This window comes from Polyodon spathula, chromosome 3, assembly GCF_017654505.1.
Source record: "Polyodon spathula isolate WHYD16114869_AA chromosome 3, ASM1765450v1, whole genome shotgun sequence".
NCBI classification, from domain to species: domain Eukaryota; kingdom Metazoa; phylum Chordata; class Actinopteri; order Acipenseriformes; family Polyodontidae; genus Polyodon; species Polyodon spathula.
The window spans coordinates 49,261,849-49,287,600 of NC_054536.1; the positions used below are offsets into that span (position 1 = coordinate 49,261,849).

The window sequence follows — 25,752 nt, forward strand, 5'->3', positions numbered from 1 at the left end:
CCAATACACTGGATGTGTTGGTATCAATGAATAGTTGGATCACAAAAATAAGTCAGGGGTAAAGAGCATACACCCCTTCTTTTATTAACAGCAATTGTGCAGTTTCTTTGCACAAATCTAATTGTAACTGTTAACAGTTCTTACATTGTCAAAAGAGACATTGTGCATTGATACTAAGCAGTGACAAAACCATTGTCAAGAAAGAGATGCTTAAGATGTTTCCATAATGGAATAGTGAAGAAGTTAAACTTTTGAATCAGGCGCAATTAACATAGGTATTGTGCTGTGATCTACAGAACATGTGAACATACTGAATATCTTTTATTACAGCCAGTGCATTTAATATACTGAATGGATATATGTTTTTTGTTTATTTTCCATGCAGATATGTTCAGTTCCTGAGTGGTCTTCTGGCAGGTGCTATGAAAATGAATACTTCACCCCTTTTTCTGCACTATGTCGTTCTTCATGGGATTCCCAGTTTTGACAGTAGTGGAGGTTAGAGCTGCTTGTTAATAAAGAGTAGTACACAAGCACTGGTGTGTTTTGAAGACAAGATACTCAATTAACTGTAAACAGACTGTATATACTGACTTCAGTTTTTTGAAGGTAGAGTAAAAGTAATAAAGAAAATCAAGTTGGTTATTCTTCAAAGTAATGAGATATGAAAAAAAAATGTCGAATTTCATATTTTTTTGTAGTGTGTCGACCATTTTTGAAAATCTACCAGGCAATGCAACCAAAGTACACTTCAGGGATCTAGTAAGTGTTTTTGTTTATGTTCTTTTGTTAATAATTAATGACACATGTATTTTTAAATTCCATTCTTAAATTTTTTTTTTTTTTAAATCCCATTTTATTTTAATTAAGCAATGTGGGCCTGGAGAATCAAAGCAGGATATGCATTGCCCTCGAGCCAGCGCAGCTGCTGAAGGGCGACATAATGGTAAGTTGTTTAACTTCTCACCAGTTTTTATTCCTTCATGATACTGCATTAAATCTAATGGCTGCATTTTATTCAAAACCAGAAAAAAACTTGCAATACAAAAAAGATTAAACCTAATTGCATTTATTGTACAATGTATTTTACAAGTAAATAATGGACTTTACCTAGAAACTAAAATTGTTTTTTAAATCACAGATAAAATAATGCAAGTAAAACTCCATACAGGATGCCCTTTATTGGCTGGGAATCAGGGTGAAGTTTAGAATATATTTTTAAATGTTTTTTGCTGTATTTTAACAGATTAAATATCATTGAGTGCCTGGGTGTGGAATATTTCTTTTTGCACCCCTAAATCACAATGACTCAATACAAGTGTTTTCAATCAAAATAATTTGACTATAAGGACCATGATAAAGTATAAACTGCGAAATTATGTTTACCGTGTGGTTTTATCATAACATCATATAATTACTTCATTTGCATGTGAGGGAGACTAGTTCAGATGTCAGATACTATTTAAACCACAAAAGATATTTACATGCTAAAGATGCTGCATACTTTTTAAAAAGGGTTTATGAACTGGAGTACTTAAGTAATGGAGGTAGAATGATATGAAGTATTAAGACACACAAATAGAACAGTTAGAGCAAGTGTTTTTCTTCAAAATGTTTTATTTTGGGTGATTGTGCGCGTTGTAGGCACAGCTGTGTACCACTTGTCTTGTATGATCAAAGACACCACATTAATGGTGTTCTGATACATGAACACAATTCTACAGTGTGTTACATAAATAGTGTAGTACATCTTGTTTTACAGTCTTCATTTTTAATTACGTCATTTTAATGTAATCTTTCACATAATGTCCCATATGAGAGATCGAGAGAGACAGCACTGTTTAAAGCTGTTGATGATTCAAAATAAATCTACATTGCTGAAAACTCCCTGGAATGTGAACAGTATGTTTTCACCTCCAAAAAGGGGGCTGATAACATTGAATTTCTTCCAGCATGTTCATTCTTGCCTTGGCGCCAGTGGGAGATTGTAAACAAACGTGTTCCTCCTACACAAAAATGGTCCCCATCCAAAACAGTGTGTGGGCCTCAAACTATAAACTGACCAAATAAGAGCTAGCTTTCTGCAGAATTTAAACAACATGTACCATAAATGACTGCCCCAATAAATGAAAAAGCATGCTGGTTTTCTCAAAGATTAAACCATTAAGTGTATAACCATTCTATAAAAAATAAATAAATAAATAAACATGTAATATCCCACCCTCTTTTAGTTTGCCTTTATTTTTTATTTTATATGTTCTTATGAAATTTCTGTCTGTTAATAAATATAAAGTATTTTTCAGTTCCTGAGCCCGGTAATGTTTGTTTAGTCTAGGTCTCATGTTAAGTCATAAAAAATAGATGTAGCTTTCATATACTGTATGCCTGAGGCTGGTATATCTTATTGCAGTGTGCATGTGGTGTATGTGTGTGTAATATTTGTAGTCATCATAAAAAATAAAATAAAATAAAGTTTTTCTTTTTTTTTTTTTTTTTTTTACAGGTAAAATGTTACCACAAAAAGTACCAGTCAGCTACACGTGACGTTGTGTTCTGCCTTCAGTTTCACACTGGCTCAGTGCAAGGCTATGGCTTAGTGTTTGGCAAGGAAGAACTTGATAATGCAAACAAAGGTAGTGTCATTTTAAATACTGCATAGTTGTTCTTGTTATACCCTTTCTCAGTCCACAGTCAACATTTTCTCATCTTCAGCTTCATTGACTTGTATTACACACATTATTTGGACTGAGAGATTACATTTGAAGTGGCAACTGATTTGTAACATTTATTATTCCCAGATGATCTATCTCTATAATATTAAGTCTTACATTTTATATTTTAAGTGTCTGCTGCAAATGTTTTTTTTTGTTTTTGTTTTTTTTTAATGATTCCTAAATATAATATAATTGATCTCGCCAGTTGCAGATCTAATTATAGCTAATATTTAAATCATTAAAAGAGAGCCCTTCCTGGCATTTTCCATAAATGCCGAAATGCACTAAAGGGACTCACGCTTATCGATAGAGATGTTGTTTCTTATAAGAGCCCTATTTTAATAGTCTAAATAGTATTTAGCTCAATTAAGTAGACCTAGATAAAATGTCCTCTGCAGTAACACTTAGAGACACTTACAGTACTATCTAGATTTCCAGAATATTTAATGTATTACCTGCTTAATATCCTTTTACATGTGTTTTGAATAATTCTCTATTTTTATTTCTTAGTAGATCATTATTTACCAACTTAGCCTTTTATGGAATTTCTGAATTGTAATGGTTCAAGACATGACCATGTGAGTGTGCAGCTATAATTTCTGCAACTGTGGAAATTGTTAATTCGCAAATAGAAGTTCCCTTTCAATTTGAATGACAAGCATTACTGAATGGGAAGATCCTCTCTGACTGTCAGTCACTGAAATTGGCTGATTTGTTGCTTTTTACCGTCAAACTGAATTTTATCCACGGTAGAATCACACTTTTGAGCATTTTTGAGAGTGCTCCTACCTAATTCTCACGTCCGTTTACTCACTAGAGCTGGTTTCGACACCTTTTTTGAGATTGGTAAGCGGCCGTTACTCTCTTTTCACTGCACAAGGCTTTGTGTAGTTTTTCAAATACCGTGTGGAGAGCTGAACTGGTGTTGTAAGGAGACCCTGCGGACTCGCTGCGTCGTCCTCTACTCCGATTTAATCGGCCACAGCGACCACAAAAAAAAAAACAACAACTTGGGCCTAGCACCCCTCTAAAGCCTCGGGCTCTCCTAGCGCAACTGAATTGGCTGCATACCCCGGCATTGACCGCGGTTTTCCCGCTACACTTGAGGCAGAGAAAAACAGCGCCTACCCAGTCCTGATTGACTCGGCACCGGTGTAACCATCTTTGGCGCCACCTACAGCCGGGCATCGACTGTGCCTACCATCGGCACCGACCTTGGAATAGGTCGACTCGGAACCGACTGTTCGGCACCGACAGCGCTCTCCTCAACGGCGATACCGGCACCGGTTGACTAGCTTCGGAGCTGTCTACAGCTCTGCACCGACCTTGGCACCGACTGATTCAGCACCGGTGAATAGCTTCAGGCCCGTCTACAGCCCGGCACCGACCGCACTACACATCATCACTGACCTTGACGCCGATTGACACGGGACCGACTGAGTCGGCACCGGTGAATCGTTTTAAGAGCCGTCTACAACCCGTCACCGTCCGCGCTACTATAGGCACCACACTACTATCGGTGCTTTGCGGAGCTAGCGGAGACGGTAAGGGCTCAGCAGACCATGCTAGAGACCCTACTAAAATCTCAGGGCAGCTTGCCCCATACCACCGGGCAGCTCCAACCACCCCAGTCCTGATCTCCATCTCCAGCACACAGACCTCCGAGCCCAGATGAGCTGTCATTCACAGCCTCAAGGTCGGACGTGTGTGAACCTGCCACGTCAGTTATGCAGGCCACAGCGGGGGGGTCTATACTGCCCCTTCCGCATGTATCACAGGCCAGCGGAGCAGGAGGGAAAGTGAAACCGCTTCTTAAAGCAGAAGGGACATCCACAGCATGCCTTTCCCTTGTGTCAGGATTTTCTGGAGCTGGTGCGCTCATCTTGGAGCAACCCAGCATCCACCCCCTCAGCCTCTAGGTCAGCAGAGGCCCTGTTACACACCGCAGGAGCCCAGGAAGCAGGTCTAGGCACGTTCCCCACCATTGGGGACACAGTCACAGTACTGGTGCAGGGGTCAACCCTTACCAAAGGGGACAAAGGCCCTACCTGCCCTTTCAAGCTGTGCAGAACAACAGACACCATGCTGAAAAAGGCATACACGTCCACTGTCAGCTAGAGCGGCCAATGCAATGGCTATACTGGTCCTGTACCAGACACAGCTGGCTGAGAGGCTGCAGGAGCGGGCAACGGAGGCAGACACAGGGGAGTTACTGGCGGTAACAACGGCGATGACCGACCTAATGGGAAAGTTAGGTCAGACATCAGGCAGGTCTCTAGCGGTATTGGTAGCTGCGCACAGACATCTCTGGCTAACACAGGCCAAAGACGTCAAGGTGGCAATTACAGCCTGCGAGGACAACAGGGTCGGAACACCGCCCGCCACCCCAAAACAGACAAGCAAGCAGAGGCAGAGCCGGCGGTAAGGGACCACTGCCAGCCAGGGGTAACCGGTTCTCCAGCTGGAGACCGAGGGCAGGGCATAAGAAACACCCGCCCCCTCCTAAGCCCAAGGGAGACCGCCCCTGAGGGTCCCCAGCTGCCATCATCCTCACAACCAGTATGGCCAAAGGCAGTGACCCATGGCAAGACTGTACCCAGAACTCCTGGGTGCTATCGACAATGAGACAAGGATACGATCTACAATTCCTCCGCCCTTTAAGGCTGTGCTCAACACCACCGTCGAGCTAGCAAAAGCGATACTCCCTCAACAGGAGATCGCCAATCTTCAACAGAAGAATGCTGTGCGCTTGGTAGATCCAAGCAAAGCTCTCAGCGGCTTTTACTCCAGGTACTTCCTGGTGCCCAAAAGGGACGGTGGTTTTCTGGACCTCAGGGTCCTCAATTTGTTCCTCAACAGAGGAAGTTCAGTATGTTGACAGCACAGCGTATCCTCCAGTCCGTCCAACCAGGCGACTGGTTCAAATCGATGGACCTGCAAGATGGCTACTTTCATGTCCCGATTCATCCCACACACAGAAAATATCTGCGTTTCACCTTTCAAGGCAACGAGTATGAATTCTGAGTGCTGCCATTTGGCCTCTTGCTGGCGCTCCACACTTTTTCAACTATTTTTCAACTATCTGGACGATTGGCTAGTTTGCACACATTCAGAAAGACACGCAGAGGTGCACACAAAACAGGATCATAGATCATGTGATGAAGTTAAGGCTCTCAATACATCAACAGAAGAGTAACTTCATACCCCAGTGTTCCTGGGGATAAAACTGAACTCTGTGAGTATGCTTGCTTCACTGTCGGAAAACAGGATTTGGTCATTGGAGGCCACACTCTCCCTATTCAAAGAGGACGCTCTCCTACAGGTCAGAGTATATCAAAGATTGTTGGGGCTGATGGCAGCTGCCTCGAGAATCCTTCCACTAGGGCTGCTGATAATGCGCCCGCTTCAAGCCTGGATAAAAACGCTCAAGGTGCACCCGGTCCGAGATCAGTACCAGCTGGTGTGTGTCCAGACAATGCCGGAAGACACTGGAGTGGTGGCTCCATCCTGGCTATCTGTGCCTCGGATCTCCCCTCGGATCCCCTCATAGAAGGGAAGTGATCACTACAGACGCCTCCAGCCTGGGCTGGGGAGCGGTCTGGAATGGGAGAGGAATAAGAGGACAGTGGAAGGGACATTGGCAGCAAGCACACATAAATGCCCAAGAGCTGCAAGCAGTGAACCTGGTGTTATCTCATTTTTGCCAGCAGTTATTGCACAAACATGTGCTGGTCCGGACGGACAATACTACAGTGGTAGCCTACATAAACCACCAAGCCGGCCTGTGCTCGCCGGGCCTTCACCACGCAACACACAGACTCCTGTCCTGGATGCACAGAAACTTGCGTTCCATCAGGGCAGTTCACCTCCCCAGTGTGGACAACAAGGCAGCAGACCTGCTGTCCAGAAGAGCTCCAGACAGCTAGGAGTAGAGGCTGCATCCAAGTGGTGAAGCGGATTTGGGAGAGGTTTCGATCTGCACAAATCGACCTCTTTGCCACAGCCGAGTCCACTCAATGCCCCTGTGGTTCTCCATGGAGAGAGACGGGGGCCCCCTGGGAGTAGACACGCTAGCTGACCCTTATCCACAGGGACTATTGTATGCGTTCCCTCCGCTATCATTATTACCCCTGACACTAGAGAGGATCAGGGTGGAGAGAGCACAAGTTTTGCTGGTTGCACCCAGATGGCAGGCCCTGGTTTTCTCTCCTCTCCAACATGTTGTCAGATCAGCCGTGGCAGCTCCCGCTGTGCAAGGACCTCCTGAGCCAAGCAGAGGGGCTATTATGGCACCCAAACCCAGCCCAGCTCCAACTCTGGGTCTGGCCGTTGAACGGAGCCGTCTATTGCCAGATGCAGTAGTAGAAACACTACAGTCTGCTAGGGCGCCGAGCACGTGCGGCGAGGGGAAATTTTATTTATAGCCGAACTACGCCACTGAAGGTATTGCTCCTTCAGAAATTAGTTTGTACCAAAAGACACTCAGGTTCTTTATCTCCGTGTTACCCCAACCAGCAGAACTATCATACAACAGGGTCAAGACACAGGAATAGGCTACAGATATTTATTTCGTTAGAATAAAACCACAAAAGTGATAAAAACAATTAAAACATTAAGCAATATTCGTATACATGTATGTAAAAAGTGTGCAAAAAAGCAGTTTGTCAAGCTATCTTAAAGACCAGTTTAAAAAATAATTTCACCAGAGCAAAAATGCTTCGCCACTGGGGGCAATCCGAAACAACAGCAGGAAGTCAGGCGCAGAGCAGCAGGCAGTACTGTAACAACAAATAATAAGGGGAAGGGCAGTGACTGCTTAACTGCAGCGTAAGTCGAATCCCAAATAAAAAGAAATAAATCAAAATAAGTTAAAAAAAACCTAATAAAAGGAAAAAAAACAAAGAAAGAAAACTACTTAGCTAAAAGGGGGAAATGGGAATGATCCCCCTCTATCTCCCATGCAAAGCGTGTATCTCCTCTCGCCACTGCAGTCTCATTCCTTTGTTTCACCTCTGCAATGGCATGAGCAATGGTCTACCAGGCTTCCTCCAGTAGCAACTCTGTCCATGAAGTAAAATTCTTTACACCGCCCAGCGCTCCTCACTGGAACCGCAAACAGCCAGTTTGGTTCAGTTGTCTTGATCACCCCTTTCACCATCTGGCTCACTGTCCCACGCTCCTTCACCGCTTGCTTTTTTTCTTTTTTGCCCTCTGAAACAGCCAAGCCATTATGTCCTGAAACACAGGTAACTGACAGTCCTGCAGGTGCTTCAGCTTGCTGCACGCAAAGGTTCTATAGCAATCAAAGGCTCTGTCAAAGTGATAATACAACAACAACAACAATAATAATAATAATAATAATAATAATAATAATAATAATAATAATAATAATAATAATAAAAATTCACACATTATAACCCCTTTCCTCTACCATGTAACACCAGTACTCATATAAATGGAAAGTTTTCCAAGACTGATGCCTTGCTGAAGGTCACAATCCTGTGACTTGCCCTATTGAGACGATATTAACCTTCTTACAACACTTGTTTAACGCATGAAAATCAGTGTCCACTTTGAAGGTATACCTGGCAGCAATATCAGTGTGCCATGACAAAATTGACCCGGTGTCCCCCGGGGCAGATTCCTGGCAGTGCAATTTCTTAAAGGGGCTCTGAGGCTTCGTCTTCGAAAAGTATGGTCACCAAGTGGGATCTAGAACTGGTACTGCAGGCCCTTATGGGTCCCCCATTCGAGCTCATGGTGTCAACCCTGCTTCATTGAAGGTGGCATTTTTAATAGCCATTATGTCTGCCAGACGAGTAAGTGAGATTCATGCGCTGTCCATTGATGACGCATGCATGGCGCTTAGGGGAAATGACTTGCGGATAACATTGAGATCAAATCCATCCTTTTTGCCAAAGGTGGTATCCTCATTCCATATTAACCAACCAGTGGTTTTGGAAACTTTCAGACCTCCCCCGCACGAGTCAGAGGAGGACCGTAGACAACACACGCTCTGCCCAGTTCGGGCTCTGTGCTGAGACAGTGCAGAACGGCTTCCTGGAGACAGTCCAACCAGCTGTTTGTCTGCTATGGGTCCCGCTCTAGAGGTCAGGCCTTATTGAAGCAATGTCTAGAGCACTGGGTGACAGATGCGATACGCTTGGTGTATCACAGAACTAACTTCCCTTCTATTAGATTTTCACACTTCAGCTATCAGTCAGACACAGCTGATCTAAGCAAAATAAAATAGAATAATAGACACTTAATAGGACATTAAGCAGTTAAGAAATTAGGAATATATACAATATTAAACAATAAGTGGCAATAGTGTAAATTAGGAAAAAATGTGATAAGATTTCACATGAACTGATGATTAGCAATGCAATTTCTTTCCAGTACCTCCCCTTTTATAACTGAACAAATGCACCTTTGTGTCACAAAACTTAAAACATGTAAGCCTATTCAAGACTGCTTTTTTAAAATGCTAATGCCAGAATAATACATGATATCAGCATAAAATAATTCCTTTTGAATTTCCAGATGACAGATTTCCAGATTATGGGAAGATTGAGTTGGTGTTTTCAGGCAGTCCTGCGAAAATCCAAGGTGAGTCTCTGTTTTACTCATGACTATGAGTAACCCTATTGGTTTGGGGTCCCCTTTCTCAACCATTACTCACTGTATTATTTCAGTGGACCATGCTTCCTTTCAATTCTGAGTGTCGTATATGCATCAAGGTAAGGGCTTATGGGCTGGATCATGTGCCACTAGGAATTTCATGAATTAACAATAAGCATCTGGAAGTTGAAACTGATGGTAAAGGAAGTTCCTCTGACTGTTGGTATTAATTCAGCAAAAATGCAAAAAAAAAAATTGTAAAAAATAATATGCCAGTCTATCCACTTGTGTAACTTTGTGGGCATGAATAATTGATGGGCATGCCATATTAGAACAATGTCTGCTAGAATATTGAGCATTTTAACTACCTTACTATGCACACACTCTATTGTATCATAAAACAGACATCTTTCATTAAGTATAAATATTTGAGTAGGTGTTTATGTGAAAGTGAAACCTTATCTCGTTTGTTGTTATTTTGATGATTGTTTAGTAAATGATTTTTCATTATGGTGGCACGAAAAGGCAGCATAGCTTACAGGAACATTTGTGGGTAGTTTCCTGTTGTGTCCAGCCCTAGAACTAGAAGATCTTAAAGGAATGGTAACTAAGGATTTCAAATCCTTTTTATTTGATTGTGCTGTTCTTACATTTATGACAATCAGATTCTGTTATGACTTTTTGCCAGTGTATCATATATGGATTAAGTTGTGTTAAACTGCATTTTCTGCACAGTATTGGTCCCTTGTAATAATAAAGGTTGCCATAGGAGGCTGCAACCTTTACTAAGCCCTTTTTCCCTCTTGAAGGTTCTGAGCGCTTGCAAAATGATCATGGTGTGATGGTGGATTACAGCACTGCTGACCCGCTTATACGGTGGGACTCCTATGAAAACATGAGCTCAAATGGTGAAGGTAAATTGATTTATTTTGTAACTTATTCTGGAAATATGAAAACCTTCTAGGCATAATAAGGCATAATGTATCATAACCCACAGTAATAGTTCTGTGGTGTCATTTGTTACTTATGTGACTAGGTATGAACAGAAATATTTATTTTGTTGAATTAACACATTGTGTTTCTCTAAAACACAACATTTTATTGAAACGGGCCTATATCCTCCCTCAACAACTGGCAACTGCAATAAAGTTATGGGTCGAATGTTTTAAAGAGGATAGGGTCATTTGTTTCCTTTTAAGTATTTACTTGCATGTGTATATTAGGTATTTTTATGCTTTACTGAATGCTGCCAGCAATGCAAATAAAAATGCATTAAAGAGTTGCATTGCAATGAATGACTATATTCTTGGTGCCGAATTACTAGGTGGGTCAGCATTTTGGAAACTTTAAACATTCTTGTGGTATAAGGGAGATTTCATTAAAAAGAGCTGGCCTGGGTAAAAAACCATGCAGGGATGTTTCTACTTGTTTACTCAGGTTTTATCAGTGCTTGACTACTGTCCCTAAATATTACAAATATATATTATATATATATATATATATTCAGTACTATATATATATATATATAATATACCATGTACACATATCACATATATATACATACAACATATATATATACAATATAATATATATATATAGTATATATATATATATATATATATATATATATATATATATATATATATATATATATATATATATATATATATATGATTTTTAGTTGTAAAATGAACAAACAGTTTCTGTCAAGAGAGAACTAAACATGAATTATTACATTTATATATTTTCTGCAGAAATTCTTACATTTCTCTGGATATTAATGATAAGTAAACCTTAAGCATACAACATTAGACAAGGTGTTGAGTAAAAGAGTAACAGTAAATGCTTAGTGATTTTTAGAAATGAGGCCCGTGGTGTTAATGTATGCAGAAAGCCATTTTTGGATTCTATCGCCAGCTCCATTTCACTTAGCATTCAAATCCTAAAGGTGTATAGTACTCTTGAGAGTACCTACGTAGAACAGAGAAGTCAGTAACACTTTCTTTTGCATGGCATAAATAATTATTTAATTGATATTCGATTACTCATTTAAAGCATTCAGATGACAAATTATATTTTTTAGATATTAATTATTATTTTCAGATTTGAAATGCTTGAAAGGTGTCCAAAGTTCCATTATATGAATCATATGTACCTTTCTGTATGTGCTGTTGGCATATTGCTTATTGACAAAAAAAGCTTTTTCAAAAGCAGATTTGCATATTTAATTTGCTGAAGTTCAGTTATATCGTATTAATTGGTTAATAAAATGCCATTAAAAATGTAACCATATTCAAATTACAATTTTATATTTTAGACTGCAGCTTCTGTCTCTGAGTCTCTAATTCTTGTCAGTAACAGCTTGGGCCTAGAGACTCTGAGACAGACGCTCCAGTCTAAAGCGCAAAGTGTACAAGTGTACATTTATTAAACGCAAAACAAAGAAAGGCACAAGGCCAAAATAAAAGGTAAAACAAAACAATACAATTCGTGCCTGTAGACTGGGCCTTTGCCTTCACTCCAGACTCCAAAACACAGTACTTGAACACAGGACCAATCACAGGATTTCTCCTTCATTTTATATGAATGTATGCACAGTTTTTCAAACAAACTTTTTTTTATTCAGTGCTGTAGTGGTTAAACTGAACACTGTTATATGAGGAGGAGGTTAAATGTCAGCAAAACTTGCAAAGAAAATGTACAAAATGGAATTTACTGGTTGCATAAGTATTCAGCCCCTTAAGTCAGTACTTGATAGATGCATCTTTTGCAGCCACTCAAGAACATTAATTCTTTTCTTGTTCAACCACTCCCGTGTTGCTTTTGCTTTGTGCTTTGTGTCATTGTCCTGCTGAAATGTGAATTTCCTTCCCAGTTTCAGAGTCTTGGCTGACTCAAAACGGTTTTGCTCAAGGATTCACCTGTACTTTGCAACATCCATTCTCCCCTCTATCCTGACAAGATTCCCTGTTCCTGCAGAAGAGAAGCATCCCCATAACATGATGCTGCCACCACCATGCTTGACAGCTGGGATGGTATTGACTGGGTGATGTGCAGTGTTGGGCTTGCTCCAGACTTAATGCTTGGAATCACTTTTTGTCTCGTCTGACCACAAAACCTTTTTCCACATGCATGCAGTATCATCTACATGCTTTTTTGCAAATTCCATACGTGCTTCAAGATGAGACTTTTTGAGTAGTGGCTTCTTTCTTGCCACCCATCCATATAGGCCAGCTTTGTGTAGGGACCGGCTTATTTTTGGTGTGAACACTGACTCCCATCTCAGACACAGAACTTTGCTGATCTGTCAAGGTCATTGTTGGCTTCAGAGTGACACCCCGAACCAGTTTCTTGCTTGCCCGGCTGTTCAGTTTGGGAGGGGTTCATGGTTCACAAACACATGATCACCTGATTATGTTGGCCAATCAAAGTCTGATTATTATGGCAATTGCTGGGTGTAGTAACTACTGTACTAGTTTGAGCAAAAACTAAATTGAAATACACAAAAATATTATATTTTTAGTGGATGAGGAATGGGGAGAAAATGTAAATCAGTTTATGAATATTCAAAAGAAAACACGTTTCAATTTATACAAAAAACAGAAATAGCAGAAGTGGCTCAGATGAGGCAGAGGATGCATAGCGCTGCAAATACTGCTGCATTGAGGTACATGTTCGTTCTGACAATAAAAGAACATGCTGAAAAATAAGTGACATATTAAATTAAAAAAAGAAAGTGAACTGAGAGACAAGCAATCCATTTATGTGGCTTTTACACTTGCTTTAATAAAAGAGAGTGCAGAATGACTGTGTTAATGAGTTTGTCAGTGCGCTGTGCTTTGCTGGATGGCCACTGTTTATTGCAGAAGTATGCATCTGTGACTTTGTGCGACAGTACTGCCTGTCCATCAGCTAAAACACTGCCTAACACTGACAATCTTAATCATAAATATTTGACAGAAAATGGTGATGCTTTAGTTGGTAAACTTACATGGAATGCATTGATGGAAATGTCCAATGTGATTTTGACGCGTCTTCTGATGTCTTGCACCACCCAGTACTGTCAGTACTTGTATTTTATTTTTATGATTTTAAGGCAAATAAACATGGCTTGTTTTGTGCTGATGTCATATTCATACCTTCTGTAGATACTGTTTCCGTCAGCACAGCAATTGCCCAAACGTTCGCAAAGTACCAGTTAACTTGGGAAAATGTAGCTTTGCCTTTATCAGACATGTCAGAGACATTAACCTTATCAGAAACCAGAACTGCTACACATCATTTTCAACATGTAAAGTGTGTATACTGAGACCCCCCCCCCCCCCATTTTTTACCGTTTTTTCAATTAAAAAAAAAAAAAAAAAAAAAATTCCCTATTTTAATATAAGTAAAATAAACTCTGAAAAATTCCCCAAAACGTGGAACATTACATGTTCTTTTAATACCTGGTTACCCTACAACAGCTGTTAAAATACAAGGGCAGGGTTTAGTGAAAACAGTGCCAAGTCAATGTAAACAGTGTATGTAATGTATTACAAATGATGGTGTATGTGAAGCTTCCACATTTTATTTATACAAATTTGAGTATTGGAAGACTGGTTGTTTCTGTAGTCCACTCTATCTTGTTTTGTTTGCTTTGAAAATGTTTAGCTAAATTTGCATTTATTCGGTTTACTGACTGGTGTGTTTTTACTAAAGCTGGTGATTTTCCTTTCGTTCTTTCTGGCTAAGTTATATACTGTACTTTCTTGGTGTAGTTTTATAAACAGACAGGTTTCCTTTGTTACTGTAAGTAATGTAAACATTTAAGTACTAATATGCTCAGAGAGAATTTAGGTGTACCAGTGCAGTAAATAAAATAATGAAATAAAAATGCTCAAGCTATAAAAAGCTGTCCTTTTAGAACGGGTCGGGGTGATCTTGTCTAATTTAAGTGTGATTAGTAGTTTTCCTTGTTTACAAAGCCACCACATAAGTTATTTATAATGGTTGTTCTATAGCCATTAACATTGATGAAGTGGTGCTAATTTTGAACCTCATGCAATGGGACCACCGCAGGTCAAGCAAAACCAGACACAGCATCTTTCTTCTGCTGCCGAAGTTTAATAAAGAATGAAAGCAGACCTTCAAAAAGACTATGAAAAGGGAGAGAATTCATTAAGTGGGTTGAGAAGAATAAAGTGGTTTGTTAAAGTTTTTGAAACCTTATTTACTTGACTTCGGAATAACCTGTAATAGGCCCTGTGTTATGAACTAAAATATATAATTTTCCCCTCGCGAATATATATTTATGCTGTAAGATAGCATGATAATGAAAATACATATTTTTAAAGAAAATAAATGGCACTATAAATTAGCACCACGGAGATATATATATAAAGATGCCATAGTGTAGTAGAAGTGAAGTTCATCTGAACCAACTGTGATCTCTATTACACGTCCCTAAATGTGAAAAATAAATATTTGCAATGGTGTAAGTTTGTGCAAGTCTGAATGTCTGGCTTTGTTGAATAAAAAAAAAAAAACACACACATTCTGAGTTTTTTCTAACGTAATTTTTATATATATATATATATATATATATATATATATATATATATATATATATATATATATATATATAAATTTAAAATCTTACTAATACATCATATTGTTATTGCAATAACAGTTTCATTGTCCATTTCATGATCACATAGTGGTTTCCAGCCTTTTGTGTGTCCAGACAAAAAAGTAGAAGCAGGGACCCTAGGCTTGCCCATTTCACACTCTTCACTTACACGTAAAAACAGAAAAATGCAAGTTTTGTAGACAGAATGTTAAATAGACATTCCCATATACACTAATCCAGTACATAGCAAACAGTATGAGCTCATTTGAAATGTGTTTTTTGCCAGCACTTTTTTGTAAAAGAAAACCTTAAATCTTATAGGTATATAGGTTCAAAAGATTTGCTATAAAAAAAGGAAAAAGGAAAAAAAATAGTTTTAATTATTGTTTTACAATGCTTTGGTAAAAGGATGTCATCTTAAGGTGGTGTAGTTCTAGATTTAAAATATTGTAACAGCTCTCTCCTCTCTCTCTAAATCCCCTGGCACTCTCAGTTCAGATTACAGTAACCTAAATGCCACTCTCTGTCTAAGCCGCACCCTAGTGTTTACATTCTCCTTTCCATAGTTGGCTAATTCAAGGTCTCATGTGCATCTTGCACAACCAATTACCTTCTGCGTGAAGAAAAACTGAAATGTGTTGGCTGCAGTGTTGTTTTTACTGTGGGGCAGTACCAGTCCTTTCCAGTCCTCTCTGTAATCCTCACTTATTCTGGTGAAAGCAGTTACCTGCTGGTAAGTAAAGGTAAGAAACCTTTTAACTCAGACAGTATGGAATTGTAGAAGAAAGGAGGGGGTGTTTGGAATGGGAATAATAAGGAAGAGAGCTAGACAGCCTCAGGAGAAATGTTATCACCTTGTAGGAAGGGATGCAGCTTTGTGCCAGGGGTTGCTTGAGCCAAGAAGGAGAACTATTTAAACCAATTAACATGCCTTGTATTTTCTTGATAAATTTGTGTCTGGTTTCATTTTTCCTATTGTATGTCTGAGGGGTTTCACTTGTGAAAAAACAGGTATGGAGGGAGACCACATGCGTGTTTACCTAGCTGTTTTAAATTAAATGTGTGTTTTAACAAGTGGCGAATGAATAGGAGTCAGAAGTCTGAGCTGGGGGATGTGCTGAAAAAGGGGTCTGTCAGCATGAAGTGCCTTTATGTTGCATGTCTGGTATTTGGATTTCATTGCAGGACTTGCCTGAAAGGCAAGCATTAAATGGCAGACTGAGCTAGGTACGTAGTTGGTTCCAGTATTTTATTGTTCAAATAAATGTGCTGTGAATTCAAGCTGCAAACTTTTGTTTCAAAGGGTTCAAGCAGATTGGAGAACATATGTTGGGATAACACAGTACCTAAAATCAATAATTCCAATGTCCTACCTCTGCCATATCAGTATAATGGAATAGCTGTTGTGGTCAGACAGGATAAGATTACATTTTACTTGATGTCAGGATGCCTTTTGTAATTTTATGTGTCATTCTTTCATCTGTTGATAAGAGATTTGATAAAATCTATACAATATATACTTTTATAAAATAATAAAATACTGTAAATGTTGTAATGATTTCAGAGACTTTAGGATTAAGAAAAGACACTTAGTTACATAGGCTAACTGTAGGAAAACATACATGTGTTAGAGCTTGTTACAAGTTCGTTTTTAATTTTACCTTGAGACCAATGGAAAAAACTGGACCTCGTTTAGAATGTCTTGTTGTGTATATTATCTGCACGGAGTGCAATGTCAATGTTATCCTGCTGTGACTTCAGTGAACTCATCAAATAGGTTATATGACTTTAAAAGTAAAACATTTGCTGTTGTGACTTTCTCTTCTTTACAATGACAGCTCTTTTAAAGTAATTTCCCTATACGGTTTTTAATTTGGTTCACTAGCTCAAATGAAAGGATTCGTTTTACAGTTTCCTGGCATGTAAGCTATACATTACTCTGAGACTCCTATATATATATATATATATATATATATATATATATAGAATATATATATATATATATATATATATATATATATATAATTTTTTTTTTCTAAATTAGTTAGTTATTTGGAGTCTACGATTGGAATGCCTTTCAGCAGAAAACACATTTATTCCTGGGCCCCTCTGTTTTGCCCAAAAGCATTTTTTACTAATTGAAAACATTTGTTTTGTGGAAAACATACCTTCATTATCAACTGAAAAGGAGCTGTCAGAAGAGACGATTCGATTTGCAAGGCGTATTGTGTAAGGCATAAAACAAAACTAAACAATTTTGTTGTTTATTACTATCTTGATAGCCTTTCAAAATGTATATGAGCTGAACAAAAGTCTAAACCATGTTTCAATGAAGAGGGGTATGTAAAAATAAGAAGCAGCTCTGAAATGTATGCCTGTGTGTGTGCACATGTTAACGTGTTAAACATAATCTCTAAATACATAAAACTGCATGTTGGTGTGCTCCAATGTGATGTGGTTAATGATAAATTTTCCTGTTGTGTAATATACTTCATTATGCTCAACGGCAGAAGAAAAAAGTAAGACACTAGGTATGATTTATTGGGCTATAATTTGTATAGGACGAATAATTTCAAATGTTCCTTTATTTTCTTTTACAGTGCTGCACACTCAGGGGCCTGTTGATGGGAGCCTCTATGCCAAGGTGAGGAAAAAGAGCTCTTCAGACTGCAGCCTACCAGTGGGGGCCCATGGGGTGGCAGTGACCAGCAGCCCTGACCACAGTGACCACACCTTGTCAGTCAGCAGCGACTCCGGCCACTCTACAGCATCAATACGGACAGACCACACCTCGGGGATCAAGCGAGGACTTAGTATGCAGGAAAAAGCTGAGCTTGACCGACTCCTGAGCGGGTTTGGCCTGGAGAACCCAACTCCCTCCAAGGAAATGTCAGGAGGAAATCAGCTGGGTGGTGTGCAACACATTGTGCCTGCCCAGGTGCATGTCAATGGGGAGGTCAAGCTGAAGCACAGGGAGACTGACATCCTGGATGATGAGATCCCCAACCACGACCTTCACAGTGTAGGCAGCATAGGCACCCTCTCGTCCTCTGAGGGCCATCACTCCAACCATCTTGGCCACTTTGGCTTTCACAAGAGCAGCCAAAACTCATTGCTGTCAGATGGCTTCGGCAGCAACACTGGTGACGATCATCATACCCCCATCGCCCCTGACCTGGGCATCAGTGTGGATGTCTATGAAAAGGCCTTCAGCGAGGCTAAGCAAGGCTACCTGCCACAAAGAAACCCCTCTGTTTCCATGACTACCACCCCCAAGCCTCAGGCTTTTGGACAGAGCGGTTACTCCACGCAGACCTGGGTCCGCCAGCAACAGATGGTGGCTGCCCAGCAGTATAGATACTTGCCATCTGAGAGTGATGTGAGGTTCCCCCAGGAGAACAAACAGAGTAAGCTTGACTCTCAGCCCAAGCTTCCAAATACCTCAACTAGAGGAAGCAGCAGCAAGGATGCTGTGCAGAGAGGGATAGTTGTTGGGTACCTTCCTAATGCCAATAAGAGTCCAAAGGAAACCAATGGTTTGGACAACACCTGCAAGGAAGAGGATTTGCCATCCTCACCCACCATGGATATTGATCAGTCGATTGAGCAGCTGAATCAGCTGATAATAGACCTTGACCCCACGTTTGTGCCAATACCTACACGTATGAATTCTGTAAAAAGGGGAGGCATGGCTCAGATGAATGGATCTGCTTCCAGTAAAGAAGGGGTTGCCTCCACCAATGGAATGAACACCACACTTCAGGGAAAAAGAGAAGTGGAGATTTCACAAAACATTCACCAACCAGGTCAGAATAAAACATCTACAGTGTTTTATTGAGTTTTAATGCCTTTTTTTTTTTTATACAATTTAGTGGTAGTGACTTGCTTGTTTTAAAAGATTCAAATAGAAAAAAAAAATAATCAGATATAGGTGTATAAACAAATAAAAGTTAAGAAGGTCAGGGAGTTTTTGTTCTTGCTATACAGATACAGATTTTCTTTATAGCCTTTTGTTTAAAATATTGGGGATTAAATGCCTTGTGGACAAAAAGCTCACCTGCCATTTTTTAGTGGCTGGCTGAAACTTCACAAGCTGTGTGTAAACAGCAACTGTACATTTTCTCTTTTTAACAGAAAGGAGTAGATGCAAACATGTATTCTTAATCTTGTGCTTAATACAATATTATTGAAAACACTTGAATGGCAGGAATACAGGCTTACATCAAAAGCCTATACAAGTTTTGCCTATTCTGTCTTATAGCATAAAGTCAAGTCCCAGTGTAACCTGATTTAACTGGTCACCAAAAGGTTATTATTGTGTTCTGTTAAGTCTATGAATACTAAACATTTATCTGATTTAACCTCTTTATTTCCAGATGTCTTACATTTTATAGTTTGCTCAAGAAAAAGAAAATAACTAAAATATAAACATTCATTTTGTTAAAAGGCTAAACTGCTAAAGACGAACTCAGTTGTTACATTGTAGATCATTACAATAATATTTCAACTATTAGGTCTTATAACTAGAATGTGGTTGATAATATTGATTGAAGTATTGTTGCGTAACAGTTATGGAATGCTTTTGAAGTGCAACAGGCAGACTTGGAGTTTCTAAAACAATATTCAAGTACTGCTGTTCAGATGGCTAGTGAAACTAGACACTGTGTTGTTTTTCTTTTTTTAATTAAATCCATTTATGCAGTGTAGCCTTCCCCAGCATATAAATAGGCTTCAAAGTAATAAGGCTAGCTGTGTTGTACCAGCATAATGCTGATCTACGCCAAGTACGCCTGTTCATATACTTGCTTTTGTGAGCAAATAACAAATTACTTACTGTTTTGAGTAGTGTGTCTTATTTCATTCCTGGAGTTTCCAGGCTCGGAACAGGTTTGTCCCAAAGCTAAACTTTTACATTTAGACTGTGTTTTACTATAATCACTGCTCAAGGTGTAGAGTTAAAAAGCAGTGAAGAGGTTTCAAACAAGCCTAAAAGGAGCAATATTTTCAGTGTGAAATGTTAAATGTATAGGACTGTAATGTGCTGACAATAAAGATCACACTATAAAGTTACTTAAAAAAGTGCTTTTATGAATAAAACCGTTCCAGACTTTTGTTAAAGAAGAAAAATATCAAACTGCATTTTACTCATATGCAACAAACATTAGAAAAAAAAGCATTATTTAAATAATTCAGTTAGACTTTCTGGTGTAGAAACAGGGTGTACGTTAGTTGAGGCACTAAAACTTTTCACTAAAACATAATCATATTTCTTATTCTGAATAATAGTTCAAACTGTAATTAGTGTAAGACATGGCACCCACACACACCTGTAATGACTTGCGTCTGGTTGATAGAGAGATTTTCAACTCTGAGCAATGTGATCTTTGATAAGCTGTGTTTGCTTAATTGTTTTGACATCAGTTCATTCTTCACAGTCCATTGTTAAACCAGGCAGATTCCTAAGCCTTGCACGTTCAATTTCTCTGTAATTGATGGACATATGCATTTACCTTAAGCCTTGTCTCCATCCCCGTTCAAATAGTATGAAGAAGATTTATGCTATATTTTAAAAAGATATACAGTATAGCTAGACTGACATTCCTCTGTGAGGCCCTAAGTCAAATTCTGGTGAGCCTGGTATTTGAACTTGTTTTAGAATACTATGTTCTGTGGTATTATTTCATGCTTTCAATTGGATCACGGGCTATTTTTATTTCCACTGGCACTTTATAGTGAGGCTCATTGAAAATGCAATGGCTGTGGTTTACATTGCTTGCACGTTGCAGCCAGATGTTGTTGATTTTGTTTTGGCTGAGCTGAGAAGCACAGTTTGCCAGAGCATGACCAACATGCCTCTGTCTGTACACAGAATCCAGAAATCCAGTGATGTCAAGGCCAGGTGAGCTTGATTGAGGAACACATATTGGAACAGTTTTCTCATGCTATTTTGGCAGTATCTTTTGGGTAATCATTGTATCCATGTAGTTTTCTTTTAGGGAGGGAAATTCTCCTTTCAAATGCAAATTAACTAATTTATATTAAAGTACGGGTGGGTATATTTAAATCTTTCTGTCTATGCTGCAATTTGTCCTTGCACAACAACTGATAGTGTGCAGCTTTCTTAAACTACATTTACACAACGTTTAAGTTGTGTTAAAGAATCGCAAGTGCAGCCTGTCTCATTTGGCCAACAAAAAAATCTAATACCGTAACTTCAGCAATTCTGGACTTCTTTGGTAGTCTGCTAACAGCACAAATTGTCCAGCCATAATGTTTAGTACACTATGTCTCTTACACATAAAACTCACTGTCTCTTTTATCATGCCAGTAATAGTGATTAACATGACAGTAATGTATAGCATAGGGTGATTCATAAAAGCCATTTACCATAAAGAAAAAGAAAAAAAAAAAATCACTCCTGGGACTTTAAAATAACATGCCCTTAGAGCCCAATTTTCTAATTAACATTATTTGTATGAGTCATAAAGCAATATGGGGCTATTAATTGACCTTTATCATAATTACCAGGAGCCTCAGATCAGGCAGAGAATGAGATGTGTCTTAAAGGTTCTAATTTCGTAGCATCATTTCTGTGTTTTGGAACATCTATATTTTAATAGTAATAATAAAAAGAAGTATATGCTTAATTATCCAATAATTATGCCATTTAAGTATTTTGTTATTTGTAACGCATACATTAAATTGCATTGTTATCTCGTCTAAACAGGATCGGCTACTTACTGGAAAACATATATAAATCGGGTTTGTAGCGTATTCTTTGCTCTAAGACAGCGTTTCCCAAACTATTTTGTCTACCACCCCACAGTAGTCAAGGTGAGCATTTTTGTGCGCAATCCCCCACCCCCGCCATAAACGTATAAATGTGCTCACATGGCGGTTTTTTTTTTTTCTCTCCACCTACTAAAAACACACACACACACACACACACACAGTAAAAACAAATAAACGCGCAACACTGACTATAAATAAGTGGGTTTACCCACTTTGGATTTGGGCAATATATTGTTACCCACTACTCATATAAGGGATATAGAGTTACTTCTACTCTTCTGTGATGTGCAAGTCCTGTGGTAAAGACAATACAATTTAACGGCGAGCTTCTGTATTGTGTTCAGAAAATGTGCGGAGCAAAGCGGTGACAATTCCGTTCACCGCTCATAACGTATAATACCCTCCGCTCTCCTCTGCTTTTTCTTTGCTCCGCACAGCTTTCTTTCATTCTGCTCCGCTCCCCTGCTCTAGACAAAATTGTATATATATATATATATATATATATATATATATATATATATATATATATATATATATATATATATATATAGAGAGAGAGAGAGAGAGAGAGAGATAAATAAACTAGCTGTTTTTCCCCCAGTTGCCGATTGCAGATTAAAAGATGTAACGTACACTCAAAGGAATTCCATTTAATTGTCCTTATTAATTGCATGCCTTGACCCAAGTAAAAAAAAAAAAAAAAATCCGCAACTATGACCAGCAAAAGAAAAACAAAAACGCCGACATAAAGTGCTCAGAGAGATTATCTAATTGAATTCGAAGACACTTTTTCATTATTATTGTTTGGTACTGAAAAAATGCCTACATTTCAAACTTTGCAACCCACGAATACGAGTGAGTCGACGTGGCTGACGGACCACCCTGTACTAGTGTATGAACAATCCTTCATTTAAGAGTGCAGAAAATATAAACCGCGGTATTGTGCATAACCATAGAACTGTCTAAGAACAATAACCGCACATAGATGGACACTCACACACGGATGACTTTGCACATATTTTTATATGGCACAAATGCAGCTCCACAATCGTCACACAATCGCAATATATATATATATATATATATAGATATTATATTTATATAGAGGATATATATATATATATATATATATATATATATACAGGGCCGCGCCGGCGGCAGGAATTACACGGGAGGGTGGCATCATGTGTTCTGTGAGGGCGCATATGTACATACCACGCATATTTTACAAACAGATACATTGTACCGGTATTTATATATTAGTGACAAATAATAATACCCAAGTGTTTTACAATCCTACTCACGATATGCAACTATTAGCAAATAACTGCTAACTAAGCAACTAACTGATCATATAACAACTGATTAAGCAAATCAACAGATTGACGGAAAATCTATAATGGCAAAGCATCGATTACATGTAAAAAATAACGTCACGAAAAATGCGCCCTCAGTAAAGCTGCAATCCTCGATTTCCTTTTGCGTTGAATTTTTTCATTAGTACTTCTTTCCGCTCGCCACGGAACTTGAGTGTCAAATCCTTCTCAAAGGCCAACTCTACGAGATGCGATTTGCGGTTGTGAAGCATTGGAAGCATTGGAAAGGGTAGAAAATGAGTTTTCACATATAGCAGTAGGTGCCCCAAAGGTCAAAGCAAGTCGTAGCACTGTCTTAACACTTGGCATCGCTTCAAGGGCACTGTGAAGCGTTTTCAGCACAGACTGAGTCATCCACTTTTCATTTTCGTTTGATTTAATCAGTTTCTGCAGAAACTGACGTGCAATTAGCAATTCAGATTCAACTATGTCCATCTTGGTTAAATTAACTAAGGGTTGCAAATCAGCAAGTTGGAGAAACGTCGGATTATTTGGGTCGGCAGCCTGTAGCGCTGCAATTGGATTAGTATTGCGTTCATTAAAACGAGCTGACAGTTCAACTAGTACTGCATCCAGTGCATCATAATAAAGCCTCTTGAGCTCAGTTTTAACCCCGGGCTGACCAACAGACCCCTCAAACACAGAGTCTTGAAGGCGCTTTCTCAAAAGTAGAACTCTCAGTTTCTTACACAGCGCCTTTATTTCACCACAGTCGTTCAGCAGATTGTTAAAAACTGCATCACAACGCAGTTTCGCAATAGACTCTGAAGCACTACGAATGACCACTACAGCAGAAAGAAGATCGTTATTTTCTCCCTGATGCATTTTGTTTGGGGTGTCCAGTATACTTAATTTTTATTTATTTATTTATTTATTTTTAACTACGTGTGCAATGAATTTGAAGTCATCGGCCCACACCTGGTTCAATAATCCAATAGCTTCAATCTTAACTTTGGTTCCATGTCCTCGAGTGCTTTGGATTTCCGAAAGTAATTTTAAAATGCTGTCAAACGACTTCACAACAACCCCAACTGCACAGTAATGCCCAGTCCAATGCTGCTTGGTTTCCTTATAAATTTGTACAATGAGTTACACACATTGAAGAATTCTTCTACCTTTTCTTCTGAGGACATGGCATGCATAATCACCAGTGTAGCTGGTGATTAGAGCAATGGATGTATGGGATCTCCCTTCCCAGTTTGTCCTGCAAAATCTTTTGAATTTCTAGGTTCTGGAATTCACTGCTTTTTAATCTGGGACCCTACATTGGGCAGGTTAAGCATGCTGCTTTATCAGCCAGTGGTACACAATACAGTATGAGCAGCATAGTGCTACTCAGACTGTGACAAAAATAATAAAAATAAAGTAATAAACATGTCGAGCCCCTGATTGGTGATGATTCTAACGTCTCTGAACACCTGCTCCATTGAAATGTTGATACTGGGCAACTTTTTCTTCCCGAATGCGGTTTCAGCAGACCCAGGGTATATAAAATAAAAAGAATCTTAGACACTTAAATTAAATATATATATATATACGTAATATATATATATATAAATATAATATATATATATATATATATATATATGCATAGATACCGTGTCAAAAAAAAAGACAAAATATCACTCTGTGGTTATTATTATATTTTACAACAAATACCGCAAATTTGTGGTTCTTTTTTTCTTTTTTTTTTTAAAGTCCAATACATCCTCTTTTACACAAGCCAATAATACTCAGATGTTGATTTATAATTAACAAATCACATGCCTTCAATGACTCATGCACAGTTTTGCTGTGACAGATCAGCTGTGTCGGGCACACGCCCCCAGCACCTTTTGCCCATAGTGAGATGTGCAGTTCTCAAGAGGCTGGCTTGTACACATAAAACATCAATCATTCAATTTAAAGTGGTCGTTTAGTTTAGAGTAACATTCTTTCTTAAAAATATGTTGTTCATTTAGTACAACTATATATTGCCAATTTAAATTTCAAAAGCACGGTTGGCATAACTTACAGATATGTTTAAGTTATATGACAACTGATTACAAAAATCGATTTGGTCTTTATTTGATAAAATCTAAAATTACGTTTGACCACCCTAATTTTAATTTTAATAGGTAGTGCTGTATTTCTGTCCCATTTGTCATTCAAACGAAAGTTTTAAACAAATGAGAACAATAACCAGACCTTGCTAATGTTCCAGTGCCTTCTATACTGTATTATGCTCTGGAAAGGAACTGTTTGCTAACGTTAGTGGATCAATTTTTTTCTCAACCAAAAGTAAAATATCATGAACTGTGGCAATTACATTTCTGGTGGTCACAGTTATTTTTTAGGAAGGCATGTGCATTTAAGCTATATAAAAAATGTCATAATTTAGTTTTAACAAAAAGTGTACACTGCCCTAATCTAACCTCTCACTCATGTCCAGCAACTGTGTGTACAACAGACGGTGTACGCCATGAACATCTTAAGTGGGGGACACAGCTCATTTGCATACCTCTGACAATTGGTTACATAATATCTCAGTAACAATTAGTGACGGTAACTCACATCTACCCATTATTGGTCAGTAAAATAACCAGGCAGTAGTTATAAATCGCGTGTTAAATACTGCCCAGTAATTTTTAATAGTCTGAAA

At 38.7% G+C, this 25,752-nt stretch overlaps 1 protein-coding gene across 4 annotated transcripts in view; it reads left to right on the forward strand.

The window, feature by feature from the left end:
* The window catches only part of LOC121313142 (tensin-3-like), a 165,238-nt gene that overhangs the window by 108,004 nt on the left and 31,482 nt on the right, over positions 1-25,752 (forward strand). For all 4 annotated transcript variants that reach the window (XM_041245357.1, XM_041245354.1, XM_041245356.1 and 1 more), the window contains 7 exons: positions 386-498; positions 702-762; positions 871-946; positions 2,504-2,633; positions 9,258-9,323; positions 10,145-10,249; positions 17,544-18,749. In XM_041245357.1, the coding sequence (XP_041101291.1) occupies positions 386-498; positions 702-762; positions 871-946; positions 2,504-2,633; positions 9,258-9,323; positions 10,145-10,249; positions 17,544-18,749 (1,757 nt within the window). The remainder of the gene's footprint in view (positions 1-385; positions 499-701; positions 763-870; positions 947-2,503; positions 2,634-9,257; positions 9,324-10,144; positions 10,250-17,543; positions 18,750-25,752) is intronic.